Below are 26,033 nucleotides of genomic sequence, written 5' to 3' on the forward strand. Positions count from 1 at the left end.
AAGGGGAAATCATATATATATATATATATGTATATGTATGTATATGTATGTATATGTATATATATATATGTATATGTATGTATATGTATGTATATGTATATATAAGTAACTATGATACATTAGAGGATTTTTAAAATGCTGCATAAAGTTATGGGGGGAAATTCTAGTTTTGTTTTATTTTTCCCCAATAAACCATACAAGGAAAGCTTTCTAATGGAGTTATTAGTATTGCTTAAGAACCTTTCATTACTCTTAATGAAACGTACTAAATACATATAAAACTGTTATTACTAAATCAGGCTATCCCAATGTCTTCCAATTTAGTTTAAGGGTCCTTCATTGAATAGCTATTAAAAATATGCTGTATCAGACTGATATAGCCTTCTTTTTCCTCCTAAAACTTTTTTCCTTCCTAAACTTTTTCCTCTCTTTCTCTTAGGCCTTAGCTAACAAACAAATAGTTTGTTTGTTTGTTTGTTTGTTTTAATGAGTGCTGTGCTATAGAAATCACTTAGGGGTGGGGGATGGGAATGGATTATTTTCCTTTGATGCCACCTACCATCATACAATACATCCCTAACCTGGATCAACCATCCTACTTCACCTCTGTTTGCCTTAGTCTCCTCAACTTTAAAATGGGGGTAATAATAGCACTTATCTCCCAGGGTTGTTTGTGAGGATTAAATGAGATAGTATTTGGAAAGTTCACAAAAGGTGCCTGGGAATGGAGTTATAGCTTGATCAGCATAACTCTATCATAGTGACTGCAAACAAACAAACAAACAAAAACATCCCCAAAAACATTCAGAGCCATATCCTCTTGGTGGTAGGCCAGCATCGAAGTCTTCATATACTGCTATGAAGTATGTCAGTGGAAAAAGGGCAGGGAAAGTCATACTCTTAAACTAGTTCTACTACCATTTCATTGATGTTATTCCAAGATCTGACCATTTATTACTCAACCAACCCTAGAGGCAATGATTTGTTTTAATTCTAGTTGACATTTAAATCATTCTTCTCTGGTTACATAGTGTTTTCACATATATGATCTCATTTGACCCTCAAAGCAGCTCTGTGAGATGTAGTTTTTTTTTTCTAGATAATTTGGAAAATGAAGCTTAACAAGAGTCAGTATGATTTAGTAATAAGTAGAATGGTGCAGTACTACTAATAATAATCATAGCTAATATTTTTATATCATTTTAAGGTTTGCAAGTGTTTTTCATACATTGTGAAATAATGAGAAAAGCATCAGATTTGGAGTCAGAGGACTCTTGGCTCTTTCATTTACTACCAATGTGACTTTAGGCACTACTCTGGATCTGTATGGCTACAGTAAACTGTAAAATAAAGGCGTTGGACCTGATGGCATGTAAATCTCCCTCCAGGCATTAAATCTTATAACTGTGTACTATCAGTAAGGGAGAGAGGAAGATTTGGGATTCAAGTAAAGACCTTCTTAGTTCTAGGCCATTATTTTTCCTTAGGTGACATTGCCCCTTTTTTACTGTATTTAAAAATCTTCCATCCCTAACCCTAACCCTAACCCTTATCTAGGACATTATGGATTTTGATACATTTCACTAAAATAGAGAGAGTGCCTTGTCTAGTGATTAAATCATTCATCTGGGAACTGGAAACTCTACCTTCATCTTCTGGGAGGGGAGAGGCACTACTCTACAGGACATTAGGCAAGCCACGGGACAATGTGTGAACAGGGGTAATATTTGCAGGGGTATTTTAAGATGAAAGCATTTTGGAGCTGTTAGCGAAAGAAGCTCAGTAGATATGAAGGTCATTCCTTGATTGTTCAGGGACTCATTGTCTAGGTAGGCTAAGATCTTGCCTTTTGCTTTCTTATTTTTTGCTTCTGCCCTGGGCCTCAGTTTCCTTATCCATAAAAAAACTTGATTCAAATGATCTCTAAGAGCCCTGTTAGGCCTACAATGCTATGACTATGACTTTTTAATTATTTTATTACTAGAGGGAGCTAGCTGGCTCAGTGGATAAAAGAGTGGTACCTGGAGTCAGGAAGACCTGAGTCTGCATCTAGCCTTAGACACTCTGTAGCTTTGTGGCCCTGAGCAAGTCACCTACTACTAGCACCAACCTCCCAGGGTTGTTATGAAGATCAAATGAGATATTTGGAAAGGGCTTATCACATGCCTGGCACATAGTAGGCATTTAATAAATGCTTCCTTCTTTCCTTGTTGGGATCTCCATCAGAAGATTTTTAAAAGGTGACAATTGAGGCCACTGTTCACTTTGTTGTGGTTCAGTCATTCAGTTGTGTCAGACTCTTTGTGACCCCATGGACCATAGGAAACCAGGTCCTTCTATCCTCCCCTCTCTCCTGAAGGCTGTCCGAGTTCATGTTCTTTGCTTCCATGACACTAACTATCCATTTCATCCTCTGCTGTCCCCTTTTCCTTTTGTTTTCAATCTTACCCAACATCAGGATCTTTTCTAATGAGTCCCACCTTCTCATTATGTGGCCAAACTATTTAAGCTTCAACTCTGGTATTTTGCCTTGTGAGTAGCCTGAATTTATTTCATAAAGTATTGCCTAATTTGACCCCTTGCCATCCAAGGGACTCTCAAAAGTCTTCTCCATCACCACAATTCAAAAATGTCCATTAGTTCTAGTGAAAAATGGGTAGGAATAGGGGAGAAAGTAGAAACTAATTACAAAAATAAAATTCATTATGTAATAAAACTGGGCCTAACTACCATATCAGAGATAATGAAGAATTGATTGCATTATTTTGCATATGGCTTATTGTCATCTAATAGAAAGAAAAATATGTGTTAAAGAATAATTAATATTTGTGATAGAAGAGACATTCTTAGTTCAAATTATCACTTGGCACCCTCATCTTAATGTCTACTCTTTTGCCATTTTAACTTTCAGATACAGAAATAAATTTCCTATTCAAGCAAGCCCTCACCATTGTTGCAACAATGCCCTTTACTTACATGCTGGAGAAGTGGAGATGGTTGGTCTTCAGTGGTGAAATTTCCAAAGAGGAATGGATAAAAAAATGGTGGGAGATGAAGTAAGCTAACAAGTGTTCTCTGAGTCTTTGCTATGGGGCCAGGCACTGGGTTAAGGCAAGGGTGGATAACCTGTGGCCTCGAGGCCACATGTGGCCCTCTAGGTCCTCAACTGCAGCCCTTTGACAGAATCCAAACTTAATTCAGTCAAAAGGCCACACTTGAGGGCCTAGAGGGCCACGTGAACCTCAAGGCTACAGGTTCCCCACCCCTGTATTAGGGACTTACATAGGGGAAATCAAAGGAAAAGGTACCTGTCTTCAAAGAGTTTATAATCTTGCTGGAGAGGAAGAAATTTTTGGTACTTTGGTGAATCCATGGGTACTAACTCCATGGATAGATACAGATCAAAAGCCTTGGCTTTTCATTCAGTATCATTAATTCCTGTTCATGTTTCCCCATAAATCCAACACTGAGGCTTTATCCAACACTGTGAGAAGCCTTTTATGTGTTATTTTTATATCTCTTTGGCATCAATAAGCCATTTTTACTGACCATCTGTTAGCTCATATATGCATATAAAAATGGAAATAATAATACTAATAAGGCAGCATGTAAGTGCCCAGTAGTGTTGTAGAGAATAGATGATAACAGGAACTTAGTGGGGAGAGACAGACAGACAGAGAGACAGAGAGAGAATCATTGCAGACTAGGTGAAGTTTTTTTGGACTCTTCATAGTAGTGGTTGAGCTTGAGCTGTGTCATAGAGGATTTAGACAAGCAGAGAGGAGAGGAAACTCCAGGAAGGGGGAAAATATGGAGCAGCATGAACAAAAGAAAGGAAGCATAGACAAAGAGTTTTATAATACTAAGAGACATGACCTGAAGTAGTCTGTTTCTAGGGCAGCTAGGTGGCACAGTAGACAAAGTGCTGGGCCTGGAGTATGGAAGACCTGAGTTCAAATTTGACCTCAGATACTTACTAGCTGTGCAAGTTATTTAACCCGTTTTCCTCAATTTCCTCATCTGTAAAATGAGTTGGAGAAGGAAATGGTAAATTGCTTCAATACTTTTGCCAAGAAAACCCCAGATGGGGGGTCATAAGAAGTTAGGAATGACTAAACAACAAGAAGTTGTTTAAGAACTGATTCCTAATTGGCTCCATTAAAAAAAAAATGAATCAGTCTTCATTTGTGACCAGAGAGGTAGCTCTATCTCTATAATCTAATTCTAGTTTTGAGTCCAGTTTCATTGAGACTATGTAATTTGGCCTAACAATATCAGTTGAAAAGCGGAAAAATTAATTTACATGAATCCAGATTAGCTTAATGGATTCTTTTCCCTGGATTGATAAATTAATGATGTGATTTGGTGTCAGAGAGATAAGGACAAGAAGCCTGGCCCTTTCTTATTTATGAGATTCACAGTTTGTCTCTTAAATGTATTTTTATTCATAATAGGCAATTTAATTGAGACTATATTAAGTTGTCAACATTGACAGGAAGGCTAGCCTCTCTATGCCTCTTAGCCTCTTTGGGCAAGTCACTTCCCTCCCTAGGCGTCCTTTTCCTCATCTGTTTTAAAAAAAAAGAAGGTGGAACTAAATGACCCCAAAGGATCCCTCTAGCTCTAAATCTATTACCCTGTTTATTCTTCCTCTCCAACAGCTTATAATCTTATTTAGGAGACAGTAGAGAAATAGCTGAGCAATGCACATGCTATTGACAGCTACAGAATATTTTGCTAGTTCCCATATCAAAATTATCAAACATTGTAAATGATGATGCAGTCTGTGATATTAAAAAAAAATTAGAATGACAGTTTCAATTTTCTAGCTTTCCTTATCACCCTGTACTTTTTATGTTTCCTAGCAAAAGAAAAAAAAGTTTTCCATCTAATTGGTATGAAAAGTATATGTGATTTTTATATAAGATGAAATATTTTGGTTTTTACTGCTATTTCTTTTCCTCTGATGATACACCAAATAAAAGTCACCCAGATCCAGCACTGATAAGGGATTCTGAAACTACCAGAAGAATAAAAAATGTTATAAAAGTCAATAAAACTGTCGAGTTAATTTTAATGGTTAAGTTTTAATGAAGGAAAACCTATTGATGTATTGTTGAATGTGGTCAAGCAGCCTTATTTGTCTAAATAAGAATGATAATATAACCAAAGTCTAATTAAGTCATTGATTGTGACTTTGTTGTGTTTGGCCTAAGGTGAGAAACTGGTCAGGGATCACAGTGAAAAAGCTAACAATTCTGAGAAAGGCTTATTTCTAAATCTTGTAAATCTGATTAAGATATGATTCACAGTGATAAGGCATGTACATGCAACTATCTACTTGCAATGCTAACTAATCACCTCTAAAATGATTTGATATTGGCCTTGCCCAATGTTGTGCAACAAATGATTGTGTCTGTATTAATTAGAAAAATAGTTTCAGTAATTGCTGATGACATCTCTATAAATACCATGGTCAAATATCCACTTTGGGGCCATGTTTTGATGATGAAAAACATTGTCCAGTTGAATATTTTGTTTGTTCAGATGCTATAAACAGTTGATGCTCAGTCTAGTTTGGGGGGGGGGGGTTGGCTTTTTGGTGAGGCAACTGGTAACTTGCCCAGGGTCACACAGCTAGTAAGTGTCAAGTGTCTGAGGCTGTATTTGAACTCAGGTCCTCCTGACTCCAGGTCCAGTGCTCTATCCACTGTGCCGCCTGGCTGCCCCTCAGTTTATTTTTAAACCGTTAAATATCATCCTTAAATTGACTGGTTGCCAATTACGCCTTTTCTCCATCATCATTGTCCTTGAACTCTCTCCAGCCTTTGACACTGTCGATCGCTTTCTCCTCCTTGGTACTATCTTCTCTCTAGGTTTTCAGGATACTCTTGTCTCCTGGCTTTCCTCCCACCTATCTGACCACTCCTCAGTCTCCTTTTCTGGATCCTGATCCAGATCACACCCTCTAACCATAGGTGTTCCTCAGGGTTCTATCTTGGACTCTCTTCTCTTCTCATATACTATTTCAGTTGGTGATTTCATCAGCTGCCATGGATTTAATTACTATCTCTATGCTGATGGTTCTGAAACCTTCCTATCCTACCCTAATCTTTCTTCTAACCTCCAATCTTCTGTGTTCAACTGGCCTTTCAGACATCTCAAACTGGATGTCCAGTAGATATCTTAAACTCAACATGTCCAAAACAGAACTCATTCTCTTTCCCCCTAAACCCTTTCCTCCTTCTTACTTCCCTGTTACTATAGAGGGCAACACCATCCTCCTAGTCCCTCAGGCTAGTAACCTATCACTGACTTCTCACTATCTTACCCCTTCCCATCCAAATTGTTGCCAGGATGTGTCAATTTTACTTCTACAAACTAAATTCAATTTTTTTAGTGTTATGTGAACTCATTATGCCTTCATGGAGGGCAGCCTTGTGCAAAATACAGTAATGGATAAGATTTCACAAGAAATAGGGTTCCAACTGAAGTCTTTGAAGTTGCTGTTAGCTGAACAATCACTGCTGTAAAACAAAACTATGCCTTCATTTTTTTAGCTTTTCAAGAGATTATTAAAATAATTCATCTTGCTGATGTTAAAATAAATCCTGGGTTCTTATCCCATGAGCTACATTCATTTAAGTTAACTTTTGCCTTTCACATATTATGCTCCAGTTGGTGGTAAAAATGGGTGAGGCTCTTCAGACTCTATGTCCCAATTTATTTTTAGCAATGACAGAGATGAAAGTCTGATTCTTTGCGACCCTATTTGGAGTTTTCTTGGCAAAGATACTGGAGTGGTTTGCCATTTCCTTCTCTAGCTCATTTTACAGATGAGGAAACTACAGCAAACAGTGTTAAGTGGCTCAGGATCATACAGCTAATAACTATCTGAGATCAGATTTGAACTCAAGATGAGTCTTCCTAACTCCCAGCTTGGTTCTCTACCTACTACGTCACCTGAGTGCCCCAGAGAGAGATGAAAAGCTTGCAATTTTTTTTTTCATTTTGAGAAGTAGCCCAGAATACTTTTAATCGATTTTTTTTAAAGATTGGGTTATCTCTCTCAGAGGCTACTGATGTGCCCGATCCCACGACTGCTTGGCAGAGGAGATTTAGCTGACTGTCTTTCCAACCTGGTCTGGTTTACCCCTCCTTAGACATGTTGAAGACTCATCATATAGATGCCAGACTTATGGGACACTGAATTAGTTTAGTTCACTGAAGCTCAGAACTCCTGAACTCAAGAGATCTACCAGTCTCAGCCTTCCTAGGTTGCTGGAATAATAGAAATATAACAACAATCACTACTTTTTGGGCAGCCTTGGGCAGTTAGGTGGTGCAGTAGATGGAGTACTGGGCCTGAAGTCAGGAAGATCTGAGTTCAAATATGGCCTCAGATACTTAATACCTGTATGACCCCAACCAAGTCACTTAACCCTGTTTGCCTCAGTTTCCTCATCTGTAAAATGAGCTAGAGAAGAAAATGGCAAACTACTCCAATATTTCTGCCAAGAAAACCCCAAATGGGGTCACAAAGAGGACCCGACTGGACAACAGCAAAACTTTTCAGCTTTTTTTCTATTTTCAATGACAGTTCAAAAATGTATGTAGGGAATGATCGTTCAAACCCTGCCACTTTTTATTTAAGACAAAAATTCAGTTTACTGGAAACATTTGGGTAATAAGATAAGAGCTTATTTTACAAGGACTATTGGATAGATAGGATTCAGGACAAGTTGAGGATTTTCTTGGGATTTCCCTCAGCCCAGGCCTTCCTCTTTAATATGGCTTTAGAGTCAACAACTCTTCTCAGTATCTCCTTTCTCAGCCACTGTTTACTTTTCCCTTTGCTCCTTGCTTTCTTTTAAATCTAAAAATTCAGAATATCTATTTTGTTGGGTATTGATGTATCTTCTTTATATATAAATTGTTTAGGACATAACTCAGTCTCTGAACACATTGGCTTTGATTGATTCAAGGAGGTATATAGGCCTTGTTCTTACCCACTTCTGATTTATTAATTCAATCAAAATATGCTAGTCAAGGCACCAGAACCAAATGGAGTGGTTTGAACCCCACCCTTACATTGATGGAAAATTTGAATCCCAGCATCATTTTGTTTTGATACAAAAGAGGAGTTAGAAGGAATTTCTTCATTTTGTTTACTCCTAAACTCAGTGACTCCTGACACTGACCTGAGAAGTTGGAAAGAATTATTTCATTTTACTTACTCCCTGAACTTGGGTGTGGTAGGGAGAGATGGGGCAGATAGGCGGTGCAGCAGATAGGTGGCACAGTAGAGTGCTGGGCCTGGAGTCACTTACCTTCCTGAGTTCAGATCTGGCTTCTCAGACACTTAATAAGTGTGTGAACCTGGGCAAGTCATTTCACCCTGTTTGCCTCAGTTTCCTCATCTATAAAATGAACTGAAGAGGGAAATGACAAACCACTCCAGTATCTTTGCCAGGAAAACCTCAAATGGGGAGTCGAACACAACTGAAGCAGCTGAGTAGCAACAAACTTGGTGACTCCTGATACTAACCTGTATTTTGAACAAGAAATTTGTAAAATTGTGATTGTAATGGGAAAACTCCTGAGCTTAGACATTAGCAGGAATGACATGAGAATCACTGACAATAAATTTAGTATCATTGGATAAGTTGAAAGTTTAAGTTGATTGCTTCAGGGTTATGGCAGATGTGTTCCTAAAGGTAGCACTGCAAACATCACCAGAGATTGACTTAATTGGATTCTGTCTTCCATCTTCTGGGAGTTTTACAAGTCTATTTGAATTCTTACAAGTAAGAAGCTGTTCACGTGAAAGTCTTTTCAGAATTAACATATGTAAAAAAGACAAACTAAGAAGGATATTATCTCAACAGTACCTTGACTTACTCATGATTTGGTCCATTGAGCACAAATTTGGCTTTATCAATTATTTATAATGATGTGACCAAGGAATTGAATCCCAGAACACCTAGTGAGTGTCTCATTTTCTAGGACAGGAAGGTAGGAAACTTTAATCTATTGTGGTCATTTTGGTTGATTAGCTCATTATCTGGTCAAAGATAAATATCATGAAAATTAATTGAATCTTTGCACATGTCTGGTACAAAGTACCAGGTTCTACAGCAAAAGCTTGTTGTTTTAAGTTTCTTTTTAAAATTTGGGTTTTTGAAGTAAATTTTAGTTGTTAAATTAAAAAAAAAACTTTAAAAGTTTTAGCTAGATGAATAAAAAGAGCACCTTTTTTGAGAGAATTGCTTGAGACGTTGAGAAGTGACTTGCCCAGGTGACACAGACAGTATGTGTCAGAAGGAGTTCTTGAACTTAGGTTCTCCTGACTTGAGGCCAACTTTCTACCCCTAATATCCTGCTGCCTCTCTTTGATCCCTTATGATCCACAAACTATGGTCCCTGGAACCAAATCCAGCCTACCTCCTGATTTTGTGTGACCTAAGAGACATAATAAGAATGGTTTTTATATTTTTAAATAAAGTTTTATTGCATTAAAAAATGTAAAAACCATTCTTAGCTTGCAAGCAGTACAAAAGGGATTTAACCCATGAGCTACAGTTTGCCAAGCTCTGTCTTATGCCAACATCAACATCATTGGCTTACAAGGCAATATTCATTGTCTCAAATAGCTGCTTATTTTGCCTTCTGGGGACGAACTTTTCCCACTATAAAAAAATCCCTTCTTTTTTCCCTCCCAAGGCGTGAAATAGTTGGCGTGGTGGAGCCCCTGCCTCATGATGAAACCTACTGTGACCCTGCTACTCTGTTTCATGTTGCTAATGATTATTCCTTCATCAGGTAATGTCTTCATCCTCATTGTTTACTATGTGATACTTCCATAGACAACTCACTGTAGTGTGGCAGACCCCCTTTGGCAGTCTGGTGAAACTGGTGGACCTCTTCTCAGAATGTTTTTAAATGCATGCAATAGAATACATAGGGTTATATTGAAATAAAGGAAGCCAATTATATTGAAATAAAAATGTAATTTTTTCCCATCCAAGTTCACTGGATTCCAGGTTCTTAACCTAGTTTAACCCTCTCATTTTAGAGAGGAGAAAAGTGAGCCTTAGAGGGGAGTGATTTGTCCAGGACCATACCACTAATTGAGAGCAAATCAAGAATTATAATCCATAGCTCCTGATCAAGTCATATATTGTAGAGACTGTCTCAAAGCAGTGAAAGGTTTGCTGCCAAGCAGGTCTTTCAGTGCTTCTAGGGATGACGGTCCATAACAGCAGGAAACACAATAAGGATTTTCTAGGGGCCATGGTTTGGAAAGGGCACTCTTTGGCTAGGATCTATGGGAATTTCAATCAGTTAGTCAGTCAATCAGTAAATAAGCATTTATTAAGTAATATAAATGATAGGCATTGTGCTAAGTGCTGGGGATACAAAGAAAGACAAAAGCCAGTCCCTGCCCTCAAGGAGCCCACAGTCTAGTCTAACGGGGGAGACATCATGCAAACAACTATATACAAATGAGCTTATATAGGATAAATTAGATAACAGAAGGAAGGCTCAAGAATTGAAGGAGATAGAAGGCGGGATTTTTGCTAAGTCTTAAAGGAAGCTAAGATGAGGAGAAAGAGTATCCCAGGAAGTCAGTGAAAATGCCTAGAGTCAGGAGATGGAGTTTCACATGTGGGGAACAGCAAGGAGAGCAGTATCGCTAGATTTCAGGCTATGTGGTGTGAGGAGGGAGAATGTAAGGCATGATTTCGGCTTCCATGTCCAGTTGTGATTGTCCTCAAGGAATTAACATTGAGATTGTTTTTTGTTTCTTGTTTAGATATTACACAAGGACTATTTATCAATTCCAGTTCCACGAAGCTCTTTGTAGAATTGCCCAGCCCTCAGCTGCTCTTCATAAGTGTGACATCACCAATTCAACTGCAGCGGGGACAAAGTTGCTGTAAGACGCCATACCCTCCTTTCCATTCCTCCATTCTCTAGTGTGGCTTACTTTCCTGTCTAGCTTTTCAATGGATTGCCTTTATGAAAAAGGAAAGGAAAAAGAGCCCTATCTCAGGGTTCTTTCTCCAGTTATTTTGTGTTACGAATGTTCAGTTTTTAATGAGCTAGGAGGGAACAACATTGGATGGATGGTTCTCACTGGGAGAAGTCACTCTCTGTCTATCACAACTACAGGGCTACCACTGACTGCTGTGTAGAGGGAAGACAGAGAGACATGGGTAGGTGTGGATAGGAGAAAACCCCCAAATCAAAGGACCTTGTTTATTTAGTTGCCAGTAACAAAGTCACGTGAGGCAGTGAGTAGAAAGGAAACTTACCTTGTATTGTTCATTTGCTGCAGATCTAGAATCTCTCAAATGGCTCTGAACACCTTTCTTTTCATGTACAGTGATATGCTGAAGCTGGGAAAATCAGAACCTTGGACAGTAGCATTAGAAAATACGGTAGGAAATAAGATGATGAATGCTACACCATTGCTCGAATACTTTGAGCCCTTATTCACATGGCTGAAAGAACAAAACAAGGATGAGTTTGTGGGTTGGAATACTGACTGGAGTCCTTGTAAGTACCAGATAATCATTTCAGGGCTTAAATTCTTCTATCTTCTACTGTCTCCTGTTGGTCATTCCACATACATAGTATAATCACTTCCACAGAGTAAGTGCTAAGTGAATATTTGGGGAATGAATGGATGAATATTGCATTATCTCTGATGGTGTGCATCCTCTATTCTATGCTGTGCACACAGTAGGTGCTCATTAAACATTTATTGATTGAGTCTTTGTCTGTAAAAAGATGGGAATTCACTGGGTGATTTCTGAGGTCTTTTCTACTTCCAAAGTTCTGTGATTCTTTGATTGATCTAATCATTGATGTTGCATTAAATATATTGTAAGATCCCGGAGTTTGAAGCTGTTGCTCCCACTCATCTGCCATTTTGTATACTAAAGAAAGAGGGACAAAGAAAAGAAGAGAAGGGAAAATGGAAAGAAAAAAGAACAAAAAGTGGAAGAAAACATGAGAAGGCAGTTCTGGAAAGTGGATGTTATAAATAGACCCACCGAGTCCCCTCCCCACCAAGTAAAATGGCTTAGTTCTCAGCCAATAATGAAACTATTGTCCAGAGTGAAAGAAGAATCATTTATTATGTTTCTTGAAAGAAATAGATATGTTCCCTTTAATGAGAGAAGCGTCCCAATACAGGAGCAAGAGCAAGCTTTATACTATCATTCTATCCAGTCCTTCCCTTAGACCTCGGATTGGCCCAAACTCTTCCAGGTTACAGTCTTCCTGTCCCACCCACTTCTGTCTCTCCTTGATATGTTCTCTCTACCCTCATCATATGTCCCATGTTATGTAAATGAATAAAAATCCCTGTCTGGGGTGTGTTGGATAATATGTATGAGGCTTATTGAGCCTGCATACTAACAAAAAGTCAGTGACCATCCCTTGAACCTGACCAGTTTGAGCAGGTTTCAGCCTGGGCCGCCTTCAAGAGGAACTTATAGAGTTCTTCCAGCCATATGATTGGATAGGGTCATTCTGCCCTTCCTCCTCTCATCCTGATTTTGTACTTTCCTCCATGTCCTATGTAATATCTGTTTTTGCAATATTCATTGTTCCTATAGAGTCTGTGAAAACCAGCTGTTACCATTTCTCACAATTCCCCTCATTTTCTTTTAATAAAAATTTGGTTTCCACGCCTTCCCAATTTCCTTATCTGCTAATATCTTTAACGTGATTTCGCATACTCCATCACTGGGGAAAGTCTCGTTGGTACTTTCAGTCATCATCCTTATATTGCCAGAGCCTGCCATTTGAACTCCCACCGTAGCTTTTACTGGGATAATCTTTAATGAGGGATGTCTCTATCAATTGCCGTAACAGTCCTTTAGTGCATGGAACTATACAACATCCTACAGCAGTTAATACTCCTGAATGGATACAGCCATTCCTTTCCATTTGCCAAACCAGGATTCTAACTATCCCTTTAATCAGTTATCTGTCCCAGAGTTCTCTGCCAACTCCTCAGCTAAAGTGGTTAAACCTTGCAATGCCTTAGTGATGGTTCTGTCTGGGAATGTGCTGCTGGGCAACATTTCTTCAAGGGATTTGAGGAGCTTAAAACAATATGGGAGAAGGAAGGAAGGAACTGACTGACGCATCGATAAGTTAGAAAGGGGGCAGCCCCCTTATTAAGTACAGATACAGAGACCCAAAAGTAACGATAAATTGTCCATTTAAAGCTTCAGAAGCTTCTTCTCATACACTGGATATCATCCAGTGAAGTCTTCTGGTCTAAGTGCTGTTCAAACAGTGTCCAGCAGACTCTCTTCTTGTAGAAATCCTCCTTCTTGTGTCCACTTCTCCTACAAGATTGATCTTAACCCAATTTTCAAATTACCTTGCCAATAATCAGGGCAAATAATGAAAGTTAACTCAACCCCCATGTCTCCACCATTACAAGATCTAAATTAGAACATTGGACAATTGTCATGTTTTAAGAAACGCAGATTAGAAAAATTAGAACCTAACCTTACACTCTGCATTACTTCTAGTTTTATACCTTGCATTAATTCATTATTCATTCCTATTTATATCCCCCCATCAGGAGGATGAGATTCCACTAAGGAACAGAATAATATCTTGGTTCTACAATCTCCTGGCCTAATTATTCCCATACCATTATGGGAAATTAAAGGATCCTGACTTATACAGGAATATTCTAGTAACAGGTGTCAGGACTGAATACTTAATTCTGAAATTCTTGGCAAACAACTCAATCTCATACTTGTATCTTACTATACTAACCTCAGATGTTCCTGCATCAATCTGTTGTTTAATAGATTTGATATTTATGCTTATAAAACTTATGATTATAGGAATTTGCCATGAAAGAACAGGGACATTACTAAAGTAAGGGAACAATGCTTCCTTAGATTCATGTCAATTCTAGGCAGAAGTTATATAGTAACCAACTGCATTGAGACAGGTTTAAAGTCTGCCAGTTATCATAATGGGGAAATTGAGTCAGGAGAATCCTACCTCAGCCATGCAGAAAAGTCATTCTCCTGACCTTCCCATGAGAATACCCTCTTGCAGCTCATAGATGCAGCTCACAAACCAACTTTGCAGGTTGCTGATGTCGTGGGTCAGTAGCTCAATCAGTTCCTTGTTAACAATACCTGGAGTTAGACTCAGAATAATAATTCGTTAACAGTCCCCAAAGTCTTGGATAGCAAATTCCCCTCATCAGGACTATAGTTTCACATTAATTAGAGAACATCTCCAAAGTGAGCTCTTTGCATAATTTCTTATACATGTTCTGGTTCTTAATAACATCCTGAGTAAAATCAAATTTCCATTAAGATCATAAGTTGCAACTCTAAATAGATTTGCCTCTCTGTTTCTCAAGCTTATTTATCCCTCTCTAACCATACTTAATCTGAAAGAATGAGACACTTTCAGAATTTGAATCTTACACATATGATAAGTTCAAACAGTAATTTTAACTATTGCTAGGCCATGGAATGAATTGAGATCAAAACAGTAAGATCTTTCCAACTTACAGCTTATTACAGAAATTTAGATGCTTTAGTATTAATCACTAGTCTTAGATCTCTGATGCTGCTTCCATTGAGGCTATTTCTCTAAAAGTACCCAGTTAAGTTCAATCCAAGGACACAGCAAACCCAGGAATGAAACTCTAAGTTCATATTAAGTTTGGACGTAATTTTCTTACAAATAGAAATTTAGTAGGCCCTCTAAAAGAATATCAAAGATTTCATCAAAACTTTTTTCATTAAAGTATCTCTCTTTCTTAAAAACAGCTTACAATTTCTGGATTACCACAAAATTCCTAGTTACCTAAATTCTCTAGTCAAAAAGGTGTCTGTAATGAGCCACTTATTCAGTAAGAGTTCCATAACATAAAACTCCTGCACAAGGTTGATAAGAATTATAAGATTTTACAAAATCTTTTTTTACATAATTACCAAGTTTCTTTTCACACACACATACACACAAAATATATACTTTTACCAGTGCTTGGCTTAAACAATAACTCCAATAACAATTTTAAACTTCATAAGTGAGAGCCAAATAATCCCAGCTAAAATTTTCCTTTAAACATAGACAAAACTTGGAAGTTCTCATTTCTTAAATCACAGTACTTAAAAGGAAATGTTACAGAATGAGATCATATAGAATGCCCCAAGAACCTGACCTATTCCTTTTTATCTTTCTCTGACAGCACAATTCTTAATCTAACAGCATTCCAGATTATAAGAGAAATTGTCCTTCCAACAACATAGTTGATACAATTGCTTACCAGATCACACCATATAAGAAAATTCAGAAATATGTAAGCAGTATATTTAAAACTTGAAACAGACCCCCACAAAAAAGAAACCCTTCTTTCTTTCTGAACCCCTCTATCAGGTCCAGCAGTCTCCTGGGGCCACTCCCACCACAATAGCCTGGAACTTTAGCCTTCCACAGTCTATCACTGGTCTGATAGCCTCAGGCCACATCCAGATTCTATTCAACTTCAAAGTCACTCCTTATCAAAACACAAGACAGAAGGTGGCCTAGACTTCCCCATGTCCTCTAGTCCCTGCCTTAAGAGCCCTGCCCATACAGCCCACCACCCAACTCAGTCTTTAGCCTAAAAGAGGCCTGGGTTGAAAAAAATTTTTTTTCTTTTAATTTCTAATTGAGGCCCTGATATATGAGAGAATTCTTCATTAATTCCAAATCAGTACATATCAAGTTGTTCGCAATAAAACGTTTGTACCACAGGGAATGCATTATAAGATTATTTCCACAATAGTAATAAACTTTAAATGAAGCTGACTCTTCCATTACTGCAAAAATATTCCATAAGTTACCTCCCTCTAAGAAAATTTCACTGACATTCTTTTTCCCAAACTGAAGATGTCTCTCAGTTAGTTTCAGTAATTAATAGAATAACAACTAGATCCTTCAATCAGTTGTACCAATACCCAATTATTCTTACATCATTTTGAAACATTTAAGGACCTCATTCCTTACAGACATATTTTTAGTAATGGGCAGATGTCTAGGCCAATACCTATTTCCTAAGTTGCTTAAGAAATAGAAAGGAATATAATCTTAGGCTGAATAGCTCAGATCTGAAACACACACTTTAAAATAGTAGCTCAGATGTATCTTAGCCTTAGTCTGTGGGATAATGATTCAACATTGTGTTTATACCTTTGTTTCACAAACTTTTTCCCTTTGTCTAATTATTTCCAGATCATTCAGAAAGAATGTTCTATTCCAGGGATTTAATCTTTCACATGACTGTGCAGGAGTACTAATTTATCCAACTATTCGGGATATGGGATGAGTACACATTCAGATTGAAAGCAGCAAAATTTCACATACTTGCACTGTGCTCATGTCTTTTACCGTCTATTTGCTTTGAGTACAAAAATTTGCCAAAAAAAGGAAAAGCAAGGACAAAACAGTTTTACAACCATGCAGCATCAATTCCACCGCATGGCAAGACTCAGGAATAGTCAGGTGGAAAACATTCCTTTTCAAAGGAACACAATGGGGAAACTGAGCCAAGAGGATCTTGTCCTAGGCTGAGGCTAAGACTGTCCTCTCAGCTTTTCTAGATGAAAACCTCCACCTGTAACAGTCACGTTCTCTTTGAGTAGCTTGTGGTGTTTCTCTCAGATGGTGGATCAGTGACTATCGATTATGGATGGATTTTTTATGATCCCTCAGACAACTCAAACACAATTCGTTGTGGTCCCAAGAGCTTTTATCTCAGATGGCAAGTTTCACTAATCAAAAATTTATCAGGACTTGTATCTCAAATTTAAACTTGTCCTTGTGCAAAAGCCAATCACTGGAGATCATTTCTATAAACTTGCAAATTCACAGAAAGCCAAGTTCCCCATTTAGGAGCTCCATAACCCAAACAAGCTCTTTGGCAAGTTTACAGAATTAAGGAAGATCAATAGGGATCCCAGAAAGGGGCTGCCTTACCCACCCCATCTACCTTTAGAACTGCTATGGGCTGTGCTTTTTCCGCTAGCCCTGAGAATTGCTCTTTTCCAACACACACACAGAGTAATCAATTACCAGTTTTAAGTTTTAGCATTAAAATAATAACCAACAATCTTACAATTTTCATGATAACTAAATTGTTTTAGTTGTAACACAAACAATAAACTTCAGATAACAACAATTATGTTTCCAGATTATCAGATATAGAAATTACCAATCTTATTACTCTTAGTACTTTTAACAATTACATTAAATAATAATCATGCCACATCTAACATATGCCATTGTTTTAAGCATTTTACAATCATATCATTTTTCCCATAACAACCTATAATTTTTTTATAGAACAGAAAACTTAAATCCAATCAGATCCAAATTTATAATCACTAATGATAAACATTTAGAAACATTTTTGTTTTAAATCCAATACTCTTGGCCCTTTAAAAGGAGATATTCTCCACAAATTTATATATTCTCCTTAAAAAGCCACATGCTGATAATTCCTGCTCTAAATAATTCTCTCCCCTTTTCTTTCCTACTTCCTTAAAGGAGCAAAGAAAAAGTCCTCTCTCCTTTTTAGAGGCTTATCAGATAAAGCCACCCTCCTGAAAATCTCAGGCTTCAGCAGTTTGAATCAATGTTAACCGGTACAGTCAGTTTTCCAGCCAGATTTAATAATGCCCTCCTACAGGTTTATCCTGTGAGGTGCTTGGTCTTCTAACCTTCTATAACTTTATTGGTTTTCAAATCAAGCTACAAATTTCTCATTTTCAATTTTTCTACCCAAAACAAAATCAAACTTCCTCACACCTTCTCAACATGCTTAAACCATCTGAAGCTGGCACAAAGGCACCCAGAACAACCATCCAAGGGTGGTGGACTTAAGAGCACATGGCTTACCTCAAAACACACTACCCCCATCTATTTATTCCACTTTCCTAATCTTTCAAACCCATTACTCAGACTACCTCCACTTTCCTTTACATTCCAAAATTTTTTTTTTAATTATACTCACCCAACTTTTGGTCCTGCTTTTCTTTACCTTCTAGAATCTGGAGAGAGTTAACCCCTAAGTGATTTACAAATCAAGAGAGCTGTATTTCCCCCCATACCCTTCACAAACATCTTTTATAATGTTAATGCCACAAAGACAGTGATTTGAACTCTTAGCTTTGGGACCTGATTAAACCTGAATTCAAATTCTTCTCAGTTCCTTTCTTCTCTCCACCCTTTCAGTATCTCCTTGCTCTTTGATTCTAATCTCAATCTCCTTCTAAAAGCCTAAGATAGGAGTCCTCTCCCACTGTTCTTTCTCTAAGCAGACCTTAAAAGTTATTTAAAAATTGTTTTGGCAGACATAAAACATTTACAGACAGACAGAGAGACAGACAGACGGACAGACAGACAGACAATGTGTGCATGATTCCAATTCTAGCCTTGACCAGTCAAAAGAAGCTCATTTTGCCCCAGGGTCCCCTTTGAATGGTTTCCAAGGTTTTTCCTCCCCTTTTCCCTTCACTAGGAAAAGTTTTTAACCCTGTGCTGCTTCCCTTCCAGCAGGAAGCACAGTCTGACTCCCCCCTGCTAATAGAAGTTTTCATTATCCCAGGTAATCCCACTACCCCAATTTGCTAGCATCCTCCCCAGTGGACCATTTTGGGGAATGTTGGGAAGTGAATCCTCACTCTTCCCAGATGCCTTTCCTTTTGAATCCCGGGACCCTCCATCCTGTGATTTTCCTCTGACTGCCCGCCCAAGAGGCTGGTCCACCTAAGATGAACCCAACCAGCCACCAGTTCCTATCTTGCTCCGAGATCCAAGACTTGCACAGTTCCTGGCCACCAAGGTTTCGCCTTGCTTGTTTTATTCACTCTGCTGGGCAAACACTGAAATCTCGGGATCTGAACTCACCACCTGGGGCAATCAGAAAAGAAGGCTGAGACCGCTCAATCTGAGCAGGAGTGCTCTTTCCAGCGTTCTCCTTTGGTTAGCTCCTAGGGGTCTTTCAATTATGCCAGAGGATTCCCCAGACTTGTTATAAATAGGCCCACCGAACTCTCTCCTTGTAAAGTAAGAAGGCTTAGTTCTTGGCCAATAACAAAACTATTGTCCAGAGTGAAAGAAGAATCATTTATTATGTTTCTTGCAAGAAACAGAAACGTTCCCTTTAATGACAGAAACGTCTGATACAGGGGTGAGAGCAAGCGTTATACTGTTATTCTATTCAGTCTCTCCCTCCAGAGCTTGGATTGGTCCAAACTTTTCCTATCCTGTCCACATCATGTCCCTCCTTGATATGTTTACTCCACCCTCATCATATGTACCATGTTATGTAAATAAATAAAAATCCCTCTTTGGGGTGTGTTGGATAATATGTATGAGGCTTATTAAGCCTGCTTACTAGCAAAAAGTCAGTGATGGTCCCTTGAATCTGACCAGTTTGAGCCAGTTTTGGCCTGGGCCCCCTTCAAGAGGAACTTATAGAATTCTTCCAGCTATATGATTGGATAGGGTTGTTCTGCCCTTCCTCCTCTCATCCTGATTTTGCACATGCCTGCATGTCTTATGTAATATCTGTTTTTGCAATATTCATTGTTCCTATAGAGTCTATGAAAACCAAACTGTTAGCATTTCTCATATGGAAAATATTAGAAGCAGGAGAGGGAGAATTAAAGCTTCCAAAAGAAAAATCTGATGACTCTTACCTTGATCTCACTACCTTCCTTCCTCCTTTTACATTTCATATCCCAGCCCTGGGGAAAAATGAAAGTGCAGCCAGACCTGGTAGCGTTCATACTTCTCAACCTTGCCATTTCTTTTAAATCAGATAATGAAAACAGCATCAAAGTGAGGATAAGTCTGAAATCAGCACTTGGAGATGATGCAGTAAGTAACTTAAGTAGCTCTTCCATTATTTTCTTTGTCTTGTATTCAAAAAGAGGATGTGATAAGAAAGCACCAGGATAGCTAGAGGAGTAGAAACCATATTCCTCTCCTAATAACTTCACCCTATGGACATTTTTTCTTTGGTATGTAATTTTCTCTGATGTTGCTTTTTTTTTTGGGGGGGTAAGTGTATTGAAAAAGCAGCGAGGTGGCACAGTGGTACAGTGCTAGGACCAGAAAATGAATCTTCCTGAGTTCAAATCCAGCCTCAGACACTTACTAGATGCGTGACCCTGAGCAAATCACTTAACCCTATCTACCTCAGTTTCTTCATCTATAAAATGAGCTGGAGAAGATGGCAAACCACCCCAGTTATCTTTGCCACAGAAACCCCAAATAGGGTCACAGAGAATCTGAAAACAATTAAACAGCAACTGGAAAAGACCCTGGACTTAGAGTCAGAGAACATGGGTTCAAGTCTCAGCTCTGCCATAACTTGTGTAATGTTGGACACACCACTCAAACTCTCTGAGCCTCATTTTCCTTATCCGCTAAATGGGCGAGAGAAATAATATTCTCCCTGCTATTTCATAAAGTTGTTAAGATTAAATGTTATATATGTAAAGAGCTTTCTAAAACATTAAGTGGTGTGGCACTAACACATGTGAGCTGTCATTGTAATTATTATTATTGTTATTATTTGCTACAATCTCTTGAAGTTGTTGAGGTAATCAATGAGATTTCTGTGCTAAAAAAATAAAAATAATGCAAATACGAGCCCAAAGATGCTCATATTATTATTATTCATATCAGAGAAAGATGCTACTAACCCACCCTTAAGATGGTTTCTATACTGCTTCAATCATCTTACTAGAAGAGGGCATAGATTTTCTCTTAGTTAGCTAGCCACCTTTACAATGATATACATATTTGAGATAATCTTGATTCTGTCACTTACTACCTGTTTAACCTTGGGCAAGTCTGGGCCTCACGTTCCTCCTCTGTAAAATGAGGGGCTTTGACTAGACAGCCTCAAAGGTCCTTTCCAGCTCTAAATCCCTGACCCTGTGATCCTTCTTAAGTGTTTTAGTCTTAGGGAGCAAGTACCTGTCAGTTGCCTGGAAAAAATTATTTTTGATGGGGTCAAATTGCCTTGTTACAGTAATGTTAAGCCTACGGTGAGAATTCAACCCTTTCAAAAAACCACTTCTGTGTCTAGAGAGATCCATAATTATTAGTTATTCACATTTTTTGTTAAAGACTAAAATCTATCAAAGAAATTAATTTGAAGTCAATATAAAAATGGCTTTGTGAAGCATCTTTTATTGTTGTTGAACTTTTTTTTTTATTTCTGTAAAGAACAAGAAAGTTGGCAAAATTGGAAAGACCCAATATACCATTCAGGTTATAGTGATCAGCAAGGCTAGTGAATGAAAAAATGGTATATACAGGACATCCCGAAAGTCTTAGTTCAATTTTGAGCTGTTTAAATCATTAATGTTTAACACTTCACTAAGAATTTTGTGACACTATATTAAAAATAATTATAGAATACATACCAGAGTCAAGACTAGACTAGCAAAAGCTCTCTATGAAATGCATACTCTGCAGAGTAAGAACATAGGTAGTTATTTTCCTATACTTGTAGGCCAAAGCAGTTAGTGAACTTGAGAAGCCTCAGATTCAGAACAGGTAGTCACTAATTGTCAGTTTTTGTCGCATAAAATTACCCTTGGTAAGTAATCAATTACACAATAAGCATTTATAAGTTGCTGACTATGTACCAGGCATTGTTCTGAGCCCTAGGAATACTATGACGAAAGAGAAAAAGTCTCTGCCCTCAAGGTACTCACATTCTATCTTTTTCTCCCTCCACAGTATGACTGGAATGAAAATGAAATGTATTTGTTCCAGGCTACAATTGCTTTTGCCATGAGACAGTATTTTTTACAAGAAAAAAATGAGACCATCTCTTTTAGGTGAGTGAGTGTGTTGGGTTCTCAACTCAACGAAAACAAAACTCTTAGTTTGGTTGGGTTTTGGGGATATTCAGTTTAACCTGAAGGTCTACTCCCATTTCAGTGAATTGTCCAATGTATTCATTGTCATAGAGCTTGGGTGAAGCAGATATCGCTCAACATAAGAAGGCTGTCAGGGGTGGAAGTATGTGTTGATGGCAGTAGTATTTTCTATCTTCTGCCTGGCCCTATGAATAGGCATGCCCATTCTGTTTCACTTATTGTTTCTCCATACCAGCTTCATTTAGGCTATTTAGAGATCCTCTTCACGGAATGGGATCATTCCTCTTCTTATCACTTTGTCTCTTTTTCTCAGGAGGTCTTGTAAGTGCAGCATATGGTATTACCTTTCTTCTTGGGTCATTTCATGTCACCTGAGCAAAGAGAATTCTTCCTGCCCATTGGCTGGTTGAATGGGGACTGGCGGTTTAGAGAATGTTGTCCTGGCTGTAAGAGCCTACAAGGGAACCAGGATGAGAAAAACATACAAAGGGAATAGCATATTTTTCTGTCTGGCAAATTGAATGACTGCAATAATTTCCTGTTTTCTCCACTGGCAAGTTCCTCCCGGGACCTCCATTTTGGCCAGCCATTCTTTATTCCCTTCCTGGCTCTACTTCTGCCTTTTTGGACATGGGCACCTTGCCCATCTTCTTTGGGTAAAGCTTTCCCCATGGCCAAATCAGACAGCCTCTTCCCTCTCTTCTCTTGGAGACTCTGTGGAGACTTCTGTTTTCTTTTGTAGAGCTTATTGGCAATACTGGAAGCCTAAAGCTGTAATTAAAAATATTTTGTATTGAACCTTTGCCTTTTCTTTGTCTTTGCTCTCTTATCCCTGGATCCTTTTCTTTAAAGTCAGGGCCAGAGTGAGACTAGTATAATAGAGAACTAAGTGGACGGAGGGACCTAGTAGCGTATGCACAAATGGCTAAAATGATTGAAGGCAAAAGCAACAAATGTTGGAGGAGATATGGAAAAATTAGGACACTAATTCATCATTGGTGGAATTGTGAACTGACGCAATGACAGCTTTTGACCTCTTTTACCCATGCCAACACTTAGCACAAGGCTTAGTACCTAGTAGGTGCTTGCTTAGTAAATGCTAGTTGAGTGACCCTAAGGGCTCAGATGCTCAGGTTCCTATCTACTAACATATTTTCTTTGGAGCCTGATGAGGAGGGAGGTTTGTAGGACTGCGAACTGGAAGGGATCTCGGGGATCATCTATTCCAGTACCCTTGTCTTACACATGAGGCAGATAGGTGGCACAGCTGATAGAGTGCCAGGCTGGAGTCAGGAAGACTCACCTTTGTGAGTTCAAAGCTGGCCTCAGATACTTATTAGCTATGTGATCCTGTGCACTATTTAACCCTGATTGCCTCAGTTTCCTCATCTGCAAAATGAGCAAGAGAAGGAAATGGCAAACCATTCCAATATCTTTGCCAAGAAAACCCCAAATGGGGTTGGACATAACTGAAATGACTGAACAACAACAACATTTTACAGATAAAGAAATTCTGATGCAGAGAGCCTAAGTCACTTTTCTGAGGTCACACCAGTAGGAAGCATCAGAGATGAAAGTAAAACCAAGGTCTACTGGCTCCAGGACCATTAGTGTTTCCATCATAACTTACTACTCTCCACATTGGCTGAGGCAGTGGCTTGGCTGTGCTCATTTTCCTTCATCTGCTATCACTAATATTGGGCCAGGTTGGGAGGAAGCTTGGAAGGAGGGTAGTGTGTGTGTGTGTGTGTGTGTGTGTGTGTGTGTGTGTGTGTGTTAAAGAGCTGAAAGTTGTGGGAAGAGTATTGTGAAGCTAAATCCAAATGGGACCTATGTTCCCAGAAAAGAAGTGGAAGACACAATCAGATGACATTTTTTTCCTAATTAAGTGACATGAATGTGAGTGTGTATGTGTAGGTCTTTGTTGGGGGAGACAGTCACCATCATCAAAAGGGCAGAAGGGGAAGAATCATATCCAGAGGTTTCTTAATCCTCAGATGATATAATATAGTGAAGTCATATCAGAGAATCTGACTTCAAATCCCCACTCTAATATTACTTCTGTGACCTTGTGAGAAGTCACTTCACCTTCACCTTCTTGGCCTCAGTTTCCTGTAAAATGAGATGGTTGGGCTATAAAATGAGGAGGAAGAGGCCATCTGTGACCTATGAGGTTGATTTCTGCTCTTGGTCTATGAGCCTTCTAACTAACACATACAAGTTGTCCCAAAAGTCTTAGTGCAGTTTAAGCTATTAAAACTTAAAGCTATAAAGCTCTCCCCCCTTCCTACTTCCCCCCTTCCTCTTTTTCTCTCTCAACCTCTCTTTCTCTCCCTTCCTTCCTTCTCTCTCTCTCTCTGTCTCTCATTCCAAAAGTCTTGGTGAAGTTTTAAGTTTTAAGTACTCTATAAATGCTTTCTTCTCCTTCCCTATCCTTCCCTTCTCTTCCCTTCTACCTCTTTCCTACTGTGTGCCAGGCACTGTGCTAATCTCTTTACATATATTATCTCATTTGATCCTCACAACAATCCTGTGAGATAAGTGCCATTATTATCCCCATCTTACAGATGAAGAAACTGAGGCAGAGATTAAGTGACTTGACCAGGGTCCTACATCTAGTAAGTGTCTGAGGCCACATTTGAAAGTTAGCCTGGGGGCCATAGTTGGGGACTCTGAAAAGCCGTAGGACAGCATGAGCACTGAGTAAGTAAGAGCAGAAGATGAGGGGGAATGGGGCCCAAAAAAAAAGAGCAGGAAGCAAACATAATCTCCTTCGTGATTTGGCCTGGAATGAAGAAAGGATAATGGAGAATCAGACCCATCTCCACCCAATATTGCACCTTTCCCCACCCCCATGTCATTCCAATTTTCCGTAGTCTTACTGCTATTCTTTATTTTTAAAAAATTCTTTTTCTTCTTTTAATTCACAACTGTTTATTTTCTTTCTCTTCCACCTTCTCTTCCCCTTCCTATTAGAAAAAAAAGAAAAAGAAAAAGAAACCCTTGTAACAAATACAAATACTATTGTGCCATAGGAAATGATAAAAAAAAAAAGTTTCAGAGAAACCTGAGAAGACTTGCATGAACTGATACAGATTGAAATGAGCAGAACCAGTAGAACAATTTATACATCAACAGCAATATTGTAAAGATAAACAACTTTTGAAGGACATAATAACTGATCTGTGCAATGACCAGCCATGATGATCCATGCTCTCTACATATCACTATTCTCTTCCAAACATTGTTTATCTGTTTTATTCTCGCTAGAATAGAAGGATGCATATGATCAATTAGTGTCCTTTGACTTCATGTTCTTTCTTATGGCATATATGTGATAACAGATTATACATCTTGTGTTTCTCCCTAGGGATGAAAATGTGAAAGTGTTTGATTTGAAGCCCAGAATCTCCTTCTATTTCTTTGTCACTGCCCCTCCAGATGGGACCTATGTTTCCAGAGAAGAAGTGGAAGAAGCAATCAGGTGACGTTTTGTTTTCTAATTAAGTGACATGAATGTGAGTGTGTGTATGTAGGTCTATGTTGGGGGAGATAGTCACCATCATCAAAAGGGCAGAAAGGGAAGAATCATATCCAGAGGTTTCTTAATCCTCTGTGAACAGTTATGGTTAAAGATTCTATTATATGCCAATGTCAAGCTGCACTAGGAGCTCCCTTCCTCCCTGGGGAATAAATAGACTGACTTTAGAGTGGGTTCTGCCTGAGAGATTTGACCTGGGATCTATCTCAGGTGGGGCTGAGGGGTTCTTAGAGGCCTCTAGATGTTGTATGCCTTCAGATCCACTAGCTAAAAGGAATTCCCATGTAACCTTGAAATGACTTCCAGACAGTGATGTGCTGGATCCAGCTCATATAGGCTTTGGAAAGCTGATTGTTAAATTTTCATTGTGAGCATTTACATCTCGGAAATTGCCAAATGCTAGAGATTGGCTTGATTTATTGTTTTGTTGATTGTCTAGAGTCTAGGCAAGACTTTTAAAAGTGATGGACAAAATACTAATAATGAAGATTAAACCTAAAAGTCTGTTATGTAGGTTTTTTGTTTGTTTGGAGAGCTAGTTG

At 38.6% G+C, this 26,033-nt stretch overlaps 1 protein-coding gene across 1 annotated transcript in view; it reads left to right on the plus strand.

Moving 5' to 3' along the window:
- The window catches only part of ACE2 (angiotensin converting enzyme 2), a 66,271-nt gene that overhangs the window by 34,026 nt on the left and 6,212 nt on the right, over positions 1-26,033 (plus strand). The window contains 7 exon segments of the mRNA XM_078146094.1: positions 2,912-3,056; positions 9,724-9,822; positions 10,817-10,939; positions 11,390-11,562; positions 19,871-19,929; positions 21,808-21,908; positions 25,321-25,434. Coding sequence (XP_078002220.1) covers positions 2,912-3,056; positions 9,724-9,822; positions 10,817-10,939; positions 11,390-11,562; positions 19,871-19,929; positions 21,808-21,908; positions 25,321-25,434 — 814 coding nt within the window.

Source organism: Phascolarctos cinereus, unplaced genomic scaffold (genome assembly GCF_003287225.1).
Source record: "Phascolarctos cinereus isolate Bilbo 61053 unplaced genomic scaffold, phaCin_HiC Scaffold_726;HRSCAF=1367, whole genome shotgun sequence".
NCBI classification, from domain to species: domain Eukaryota; kingdom Metazoa; phylum Chordata; class Mammalia; order Diprotodontia; family Phascolarctidae; genus Phascolarctos; species Phascolarctos cinereus.